This window comes from Salvelinus namaycush, chromosome 28 (genome assembly GCF_016432855.1).
Source record: "Salvelinus namaycush isolate Seneca chromosome 28, SaNama_1.0, whole genome shotgun sequence".
Lineage (NCBI taxonomy): Eukaryota > Metazoa > Chordata > Actinopteri > Salmoniformes > Salmonidae > Salvelinus > Salvelinus namaycush.
Window position 1 is genome coordinate 6657555 of NC_052334.1, and position 9537 is coordinate 6667091.

Below are 9537 nucleotides of genomic sequence, written 5' to 3' on the forward strand. Positions count from 1 at the left end.
GTGACAGCAGACTAGGGATGGAGGTGTGACAGGCCCTAGGGATGGAGGTGTGAGCAGGACTTAGGGATGGAGGTGTGCGCAGGCACTAGGGATGGAGGTGTGAGCAGGCACTAGGGATGGAGTGTGTGACCAGGCACAGGGATGGAGGTGTGACCAGGCACTGGAGGATGAGGTGTGAGCCAGGCACTAGGGATGGAGGTGTGACAGGCACTAGGGATGGAGGTGTGACCAGGCACTAGGGATGGGGTGTGAGCAGGGCACTAGGGATGGAGGTGTGACAGGCACTAGGGATGGAGGTGGTGGCAGGCCCTAGGGATGGAGGTGTGAGCAGGCACTAGGGATGGGAGGTGACCAGGCACTAGATGGGGGTGTGACCAGCACTAGGGATGGGGTGTGACCAGGCACTAGGGATGGAGTGTGGAGCAGGCACTAGGGATGGGGGTGTGACCAGGCACTAGGGATGGGAGGTGTGACCAGCACTAGGATGGAGGTGTAGAGCACTAGGGATGGAGGTGTGAGCAGGCGCACTAGGGATGAAGGTGTGACCAGTCATAGGTAAAGGGGGTGTGACCAGTCACACTAGGGTGGGGGTGTGACCAGGCACTAGGGATGAGGTGGACCAGTCACTAGGGATGGGGGTGTGACCAGGCACTAGGGATGAAGTTGTGACCACACTAGGATGGGTTGACCAGCTAGGGAGGGGGGTGTGACCAGGCATAGGGATGGAGGTGTGACCAGTCACTAGGATTGGGGTGGTGACCAGGCACTATGGATGGGGGTGTGCAGGCACTAGGGATGGAGTGTGACCAGTCACTAGGGATGGGGGGGTGTGACCAGGCACTAGGGATGGAGGTGTGCCAGTCACTAGGGATGGGGTGTGACCAGGCCCTAGGGATGGGGTGTGACCAGGCACTAGGGATGGGGTGTAGCAGTGCACTAGGGATTGGAGTGTGTGAGCATGCACTAGGGATAGGGTGAGGGTGTGAGCAGGCACTAGGGATGGAGGTGTGAGCAGGCACTAGGGATGGTAGGTTGTGAGCAGGCCATAGGGATGGAGGTGTGAGGCAGGCACTAGGGATGGAGGTGTGAGCAGACCTAGGATGGAGGTGTGAGCAGGCACTAGGATAGAGGTGTGACCAGGCACTAGGATGAGTGTGATCAGCCTGGATGGATTGTGAGGCAGGCACTAGGATGGAGGTGTGAGCAGGCCTAGGGATGGAGGTGTGAGCAGGCACTAGGGATGGAGGTGTGACCAGGCACTAGGGATGGGGGTGTGCCAGGCATTAGGGAGGGGGGTGTGACCGGCACTAGGGATGGGGGTGTGACCAGGCACTAGGGATGGAGGTGTGACCAGGCACTAGGGATGGAGGTGTGAGCAGGCACTAGGGAATGGGGGTGTGACCAGCACTAGGGATGGGGGTGTGACAGGCACTAGGGATGGGGGTGTGACCAGGCACTAGGGATGGGGTGTGACCAGGCACTAGGGATGGGGGTGTGCCAGGCACTAGGGATGGAGGTGTGACCAGGCACTAGGGATGGAGGTGTGACCAGCCACTAGGGATGGGGTGTACAGGACTAGGATGGGGTGTGACCAGGCACTAGGATGGAGGTGTGACCAGGCACTAGGGATGGAGGTGACCAGCACTAGGGATGGGGGTGTGACCAGGCACTGGACTAGGGATGGAGGTGTGACCAGGCTAGGGATGGGGGTGTGACCAGGCACTAGGGATGGGGGTGTGACCAGGCACTAGGGATGGGGTGTGCCCAGGCACTAGGATGGAGGTGTGACCAGGCACTAGGGATGGAGGTGTGACCAGGCACTAGGGATGGGGGTGTGACCACTGCACTAGGGATGGAGGTGTGACCAGGCACTAGGGATGGGGTGTGACCAGCACTAGGGATGGGGAGTGTGACCAGGCACTAGGGATGGGGGTGTACCAGCACTAGGGATGGAGGTGTGACCACAGGCACTAGGGATGGGGGTGTGACCAGCACTAGGGATTGGAGGTGTGACAAGGCCCACTAGGGATGAGGTGTGACCAGCACTAGGATGGAGGTGTGACCAGGCACTATGGATGGGGTGTGGACCAGGCACTGGATGGGGGTGACTTGGACCAGGCACTAGGGATGGGGGTGTGACCAGGCACTAGGGATGGAGGTGTGACCAGGCACTAGGGATGGGGGTGTGACCAGGCACTAGGGTGTGGCGGTGGTGACCAGGCACTAGGGATGGAGGTGTGACCAGGCACTAGGGATGGAGGTGTGACCAGCACTAGGGATGGAGGTGTGCCAGGCACTAGGGATGGGTGTGACCAGGCACTAGGATGGAGGTGTGAGCAGGCACTAGGGATGGGGGTGTGACCAGGCACTAGGGATGGGGGTGTGACCAGGCACTAGGGATGGAGGTGTGACCAGGCACTAGGGATGGAGGTGTGACCAGCACTAGGGAATGTGAGGTGTGACCAGGCACTAGGGATGGGGGTGTGACCAGGCACAGGGATGGGGGTGTGACCAGGCACTAGGGATGGGGGTGTGACCAGGCACTAGGGATGGAGGTGTGACAGGCACTAGGGATGGGGGTGTGACCAGGCACTAGGGATGGAGGTGTGACCAGGCACTAGGGATGGAGGTGTACCAGGCACTAGGGATGGAGGTGTGACCACGGCACTAGGGATGGAGGTGTGACCAGGCACTAGGGATGGGGGTGTGACCAGGCACTAGGGATGGAGGTGTGACCAGGCACTAGGATGGGGGTGTGACCAGGCACTAGGGTGGAGGTGTGACCAGGCACTAGGGATGGAGGTGTGACTGCACTAGGATGGAGTGCCAGGCACTAGGGATGAGGTGTGACCAGGCACTAGGATGGAGTTGTGACCAGGCACTAGGGTGGAGGTGTGACCAGGCACTAGGATGGAGGTGTACAGGCACTAGGGATGGAGGTGTGACCAGGCACTAGGGATGGAGGTGTGACAGGCACTAGGATGGAGGTGTGACCAGGCACTAGGGATGAGGTGTGACCAGGCACTAGGGATGGAGGTGTGACCAGGCATAGGGATGGAGTGTGAGCAGGCACTAGGGATGGAGGTGTGACAGCACTAGGGATGAGGTGTGACCAGGCACTAGGGATGGAGGTGTGACCAGGCACTAGGGATGGAGGTGTGACCAGGCACTAGGGATGGAGGTGTGACCAGGCACTAGGGATGGAGGTGTGACCAGGCACTAGGGATGGAGGTGTGACCAGGCACTAGGGAGGGGTGTGACCAGGACTAGGGATGGAGGTGTGACCGAGGCAGATAGGGATGGGGGTGTGACAGGCACTAGGGATGGGGGTGTGACCAGGCACTAGGGATGGAGGTGTGGACCAGGCACTAGGGATGGAGGTGTGAGCAGGCCTAGGATGGGGTGTGAACCAGGCACTAGGGATGGAGGTGTGACCAGGCACTAGGGATGGAGGTGTGACCAGGCACTAGGGATGGAGGTGTGAGCAGTACAAGTTGTTGTTGTTGTTGTTTTTGGAGTGTAAAATTTTTTTTTTTTAAATGAACAAATAAATATTATTAAGAAAGGAAGAGACATGATACAGACACTACTGAACAGAACCAAACCAAAAGTGAACAGAAATGATCAGAGCCAGCACAGTTTGGTTCAGGTTGGCACGGTAATGTGAAAAGTGTCAAATACATTTTCCTATTCACATACGTCTTTTAAACAACCTTTCCTTTACAGCACCTTCTGGTCACCTACTCCTACCAATCAGTGATCACCTTTGGCGGTTTCCGTGACGACCTGATGGTGGTAGTGAGCCAGACCAAAGAACAAGGTGGAGGGAAGAAGAGTGTGGAAAAACTGGTCTTCGCAATGCCCAAACCCAAGGTAAAGTCTCTATAGTCTTCTCTATGGCTAAACCCAAGGTAAAGTCTCTATAGTCTTCTCTATGGCTAAACCCAAGGTAAAGTCTCTATAGTCTTCTCTATGGCTAAACCCAGTAAAGTCTCTATAGTCTTCTCTATGGCTAAACCCAAGGTAAAGTCTCTATAGTCTTCTCTATGCTAAACCAAGGTAAAGTCTCTATAGTCTCTCTATGCAACCCAGGTAAAGTCTCTATAGTCTTCTCTCTGGCTAAACCCAAGGTAAAGTCTCTATAGTCTTCTCTATGGCTAAACCCAAGGTAAGTCTCTATATCTTCTCTATGCTAAACCCAAGGTAAGTCTCTATAGTCTTCTCTATGGCTAAACCCAAGGTAAAGTCTCTATAGTCTGCTCTATGCCCAAACCCAAGGTAAAGTCTCTATAGTCTTCTCTATGGCTAAACCCAAGGTAAAGTCTCTATAGTCTTCTCTATGGCTAAACCCAAGGTAAAGTCTCTATAGTCTTCTCTATGGCTAAACCCAAGGTAAAGTCTCTATAGTCTTCCTATGGCTAAACCCAAGGTAAAGTCTCTATAGTCTTCTCTATGGCTAAACCCAAGGTAAAGTCTCTATAGTCTTCTCTATGGCTAAACCCAAGTTAAAGTCTCTATAGTCTTCTCTATGTGCAAACCCAAGGTAAAGTATAGTATTCTCTATGGCTAAACCCAAGGTAAAGTCTCTATAGTCTTCTCTATGGCTAAACCCAAGGTAAAGTCTCTATAGTCTTCTCTATGGCTAAACCCAAGGTAAAGTCTCTATAGTCTTCTCTATGGCTAAACCCAAGGTAAAGTCTCTATAGTCTTCTCTATGGCTAAACCCAAGGTAAAGTCTCTATAGTCTTCTCTATGGCTAAACCCAAGGTAAAGTATAGTATTCTCTATGGCTAAACCCAAGTAATTCTATAGTCTTCTCTATGGTAAACCCAAGTAAAGTCCTATAGTCTTCTCTATGGCTAAACCCAAGTTAAAGTCTCTATAGTCTTCTCTATGTGCAAACCCAAGGTAAGTATAGTATTCTCTATGGCTAAACCCAAGGTAAAGTCTCTATAGTCTTCTCTGTGGCTAAACCCAAGGTAAAGTCTCTATAGTCTTCTCTACGGCTAAACCCAAGGTAAAGTCTCTATAGTCTTCTCTATGGCTAAACCCAAGGTAAAGTCTCTATAGTCTTCTCTATGGCTAAACCCAAGGTAAAGTCTCTATAGTCTTCTCTATGGCTAAACCCAAGGTAAAGTATAGTATTCTCTATGGCTAAACCCAAGGTGAAGTCTCTATAGTCTTCTCTGTGGCTAAACCCAAGGTAAAGTCTCTATAGTATTCTCTATGGCTAAACCCAAGGTAAAGTATAGTATTCTCTATGGCTAAACCCAAGGTAAAGTATAGTATTCTCTATGGCTAAGCCCAAGGTAAGGCCATAGAAATTTAATATATTATATTTCTATGGGTGGCAGGTTTAAAGTAGGTGGTCTTTACCTCTGGCCAAGTGCAAATGGTCAGTGAAAACTATTAGTGGATAATAATCACCACGGACCACAACAGCTCTGCCAACTTTCAGTCAGCGCTCAGATGAAGTTAAGGTCACACAGTTACTTTGGCTGGATTTTCCAAAGACTGAAGAGTAAAGGGTGGGTGGTGGTTTTGATGTAGGATTTTACTGTACAGATCAGGGAGCCAGGGTGACAAGTAAAGGGTGAGTGGTGGTGTTGATGTAGGATTTTACTGTACAGATCAGGAAGCCAGGGTGACAAGTAAAGGGTGAGTGGTGGTGTTGATGTAGGATTTTACTGTACAGATCAGGGAGCCAGGGTGACAAGTAAAGGGTGAGTGGTGGTGTTGATGTAGGATTTTACTGTACAGATCAGGGAGCCAGGGTGACAAGTAAAGGGTGAGCTCCTGCTATGTGGCTCTGTCCGCCTGTCAGTTCAGTGTCGCTCCCCCGAGAGCATATAGGAAGGTTAACCTCATTTCAGTTTTTTTTTTTTTATACATTTTCCCCAAAAAATCTAAACCTGTTTTTGCTTTGTCATTATGGGGTATTGTGCGTAGATTGATGAGGGGGGGGGGAAACTATTTAATGAATTTCAGAATAAGACTGTAATGTAACAACATAAGGAAGTAGTCAAGGGGTCTCAATACTTTCTGAATGTGTCTGTATATATATATATATTTATGAAGGTTACCCGCTTCCTTGGGCTGATGTAGAAAGCAGGTTGATTCTCTATTTTATGTGTTCAGCCTCCGAGGAGCCTAAGGGAGGGATTAAAAAAAAATACGCAGATAAGTTACCTGTGCACTGAAATTGACTTTAAAAGATGGTTTTGGCTTGAGCCGCCAGTCGTTAATCTGTGTTGGATTGAATCCCGGCCTAAGCATAGAGTCACATTACTATTGTAGGAGGTGCTAATAAGGTCCCTCTGTATTCATGTCAGGCAGATCACTATCAAGTCATTTCTATGGTTTTCTCATTGGCTTTAAACTGAACTTCTAAATGTGAGCAAATGGGCCTACAGCTCCCTAGGAGCTAATGAAATACAATAATATCAAATGGTAAAACAATTTCCCCCTCCCTACTCGGTGTCCTCCTCTTTCTTTCCCTCCTTCTGTCCTCTCTCGTCACCTTCATCCTCCTCTCCTCTCCCCCGCCCCCTCCACTATTCTCTCCCTCTTCTCCTCTCCTTCATCCTCCTCTCCTCTCCCCCGCCCCCTCCACTCTTCTCTCCCTCTCCTCCTCTCCTTCATCCCCCTCTCCTCCTCCCCCCCCCCTTCCTCTCTCCCTCCTCTCCTCTCCTCTCCCCCACCCCCTCCACTCTTCTCTCCCTCTCCTCCTCTCCTTCATCCCCCTCTCCTCCTCCCCCGCCCCTTCCTCTCTCCCTCCTCTCCCCCACCCCCTCCACTCTCCCTCCTTCATCCTCCTCTCCTCCTCCCCCGCCCCTTCCTCTCTCCCTCCTCTCCTCTCCACTCCTCCCAGATCTTGGAGTTGACTCTGTTGATGGCCAGCTACATTAACTACTGGACGCCCAGCCTCCCTGGCCCCCCTGTAGCCCAGCACCAGTCCCCAGGACCCGTCTCCCCTCTGGGGCCCTGCGGGGCCGGGACAGGGGCTGCAAAGATGTGGAACTTGGACAGCAGACACTTCCCCTCCATGACTTACACCACCAAGGGTCCCACTCTACTGTGAATATGTCAAACAACAACAGCAGCAACAATCAACAGCCTTACTCCAGTTTATTTTCGGGACAAGACGGTTGTGTCCAGTAGGCTCCTTAAAGAAGAAAACAGACTAAAACATGGAGAATCTATACCTGGACCTGGTCAAATAATAAATGTTTGTTTTCCATTTCAAAACATTTTTGTAATGGTGTTCCCTACTGGACATGACCCAGGACTGAGACACTACTACAGGTTGTTGTGGTAAAGAGGACATTACTCCACATATGTTACTTCACTGAAAATGGCTGTGGTTCTTCTATGTTACCCTCATCCTCTCTAGCCTGAAGTGGATTCTGTTCCATATACACAGGACGTTTCATTTCTGAAAGAAAAAAACATTGAACCGTGAAGAAATGGGAGATGCAAGATATAATCATTTGTGGTTCACTTTATATGAAGATGCCGCTCTTCAAATGTTTGCGTTTTAGTCAGTGCTTAATTTAGGAAAAATATGCTCATGTTTGAGGACTATTTGAAAAACAATTGAGCCTTGAAAAAGGACCAATACACACCCTACTTCTTGACCTTGGCTGTCTGGCCGTTATACACACAGCCTCTACTCTTCCCTGCCACTCGTCTCTTCCAGATACTCTGCATCCCAAATGGTTCCCTTTTCCCTATATAGTGCACTACTTTTGACTAGGGCCCATGAGGAATAGGGTGCCATTTCACATACCCTCTGTCTTTTTTAAAGGGAAAAAAGCTGTTAAACAAGGAAAGACTGAATTTATTCTGGCTCTTTGGTACCTAATATGGAGCTATGAAGATTTACGTATTCCTTAAATGATGGAGGCTTAAAGTGGCGTTAACCGGTTTCTGAGGGAATCTATTCGACTACAGAGCACTAGTTGTTGCTCACTACCTTCTCCTGACTGGCTTCTGGAGACGCCGTCACGTTAGAATGACGCTATCTGACGGAAGACAATGCATTAAACTAGTACAAAATACTTATACTCTGACATCAAATTGTACTTGATTTTTTCATTAAGCAATTGCACAAAATGTCTGACTTATAGATCACAGCAGGCCAGGGCCTGAGGAGGAACATCCCACTGGGTAAAAACTGGTTGAATCAATGTTTCCACTACATTTGAACCCAAAAAAATCTATGTGATGACATTGAACTGCCATGGAAAACGAATTGGATTTGGAGAAAGTCACCAACTTTTAAACTAAATCGAATGACATGTTGAATTTTTTTGTAGATATCACGTTGAATTCACGTTAGTTGACAACTCAACCAAATGTCAATCAAAACTAGATGTTGAACTGATGTCTGTGCTCCGTGGGAGGCAAGGCGCTATGACTTATGGTACTTATGGTACTGATAATGGTAACATTCTGACCAAGCAATGTTTTATAACAATTTTGACCACATACTTTTATTGTGAAGTACAGAGTTACAATCTTTTTTAAGCTGATAGAGAAGAATAGAGATGGAATACAATGTGTCTGTCCGCTGTATGAGGCTTAGTCTGAGATATATCAACTCATTTGGTGCCATGTTCCTACTCCTCCACTACCTGCCTTGACAACCAGGGTTGGGATCAATTCCATTTCCATTCAGTTACACTGAAATTCCAATGTAAATTCCAAATCCAGTTTTCCACATTGCCTTTCAATTAGAGAATTTGAAATGGGAATTTCAGTTTACTTCTAGAATTGACTGAATTGAAATGGAATTGACCTCCAGCCTTTTTGACAACACAGTGGAAGGTACTGTTAATTCAGCCAGGTAGGACTGATTTAAATGGAGAGGTCCAGCCACATAAGAGTGGACTGGTAAGATTAGAGCTATTCAAATGTTATTAGTGACTTGAATTGTTTTGGATGAAACCACTGTCTTGGTCATTTCCGTGTTATTTATTTAATTTCCTGGTATTTTGTGGCTTTTTTGTATGCTGAAAATTGTTTGTCAGAACTGTTAAATGTTGAACTGAAACGTTCAAAATGGCCTTGACTTTGTTTGTCTCAAGTAGCTGAATAATTGAACTTGACAGTTTTACGCTGTATGAATGCTGTATGAAAGCTGTATGAATGCTGTATGAATGCTGTATGAAAGCTGTATGAATGCTGTATGAAAGCTGTATGAATGCTGTATGAAAGCTGTATGAAAGCTGTATGAATGCTGTATGAAAGCTGTATGAATGCTGTATGAAAGCTGTATGAAAGCTGTATGAATGCTGTATGAAAGCTGTATGAATGCTGTATGAAAGCTGTATGAATGCTGTATGAATTGTGAAATGGGGATGTTAGCTCAATGAAACAGATTAGAGACGATGTGCTTAGCTGTTATGAAGTGTTGTGTTTAAAATGAAATAAAAAAAGTGCATTATATACAGAAGAGTATTTGTCATGGCTTTCACCTATAAACATTTACGCTCAACAGTCTGGTGAATACTAAAGCTCTTACAATATGCTTGT

At 48.4% G+C, this 9537-nt stretch overlaps 1 protein-coding gene across 1 annotated transcript; it reads left to right on the top strand.

Moving 5' to 3' along the window:
- The first annotated feature begins 768 nt into the window (after window positions 1–768).
- LOC120023002 (pleckstrin homology domain-containing family H member 1-like) lies at window positions 769–9254 on the top strand. Its single transcript, XM_038966954.1, has 3 exons — window positions 769–852; window positions 3727–3873; window positions 6872–9254. Exons 1-3 carry the CDS (start codon window positions 769–771, stop codon window positions 7079–7081), a joined length of 441 nt encoding a protein of 146 aa, XP_038822882.1. The 3' UTR covers window positions 7082–9254.
- The last annotated feature ends 283 nt before the right edge of the window (window positions 9255–9537 follow it).

Bases quoted from the DNA above. Each gene is read 5' to 3' on its own strand.
- LOC120023002 (XM_038966954.1), top strand. From the start codon at position 769: ATGGATGGGGGTGTGCAGGCACTAGGGATGGAGTGTGACCAGTCACTA. The intron at 853-3,726 runs GTGTGCCAGTCA...TTTCCTTTACAG, and splicing joins ACCAGGCACTAGGGATGGAG to CACCTTCTGGTCACCTACTC. The intron at 3,874-6,871 runs GTAAAGTCTCTA...CACTCCTCCCAG, and splicing joins TCGCAATGCCCAAACCCAAG to ATCTTGGAGTTGACTCTGTT.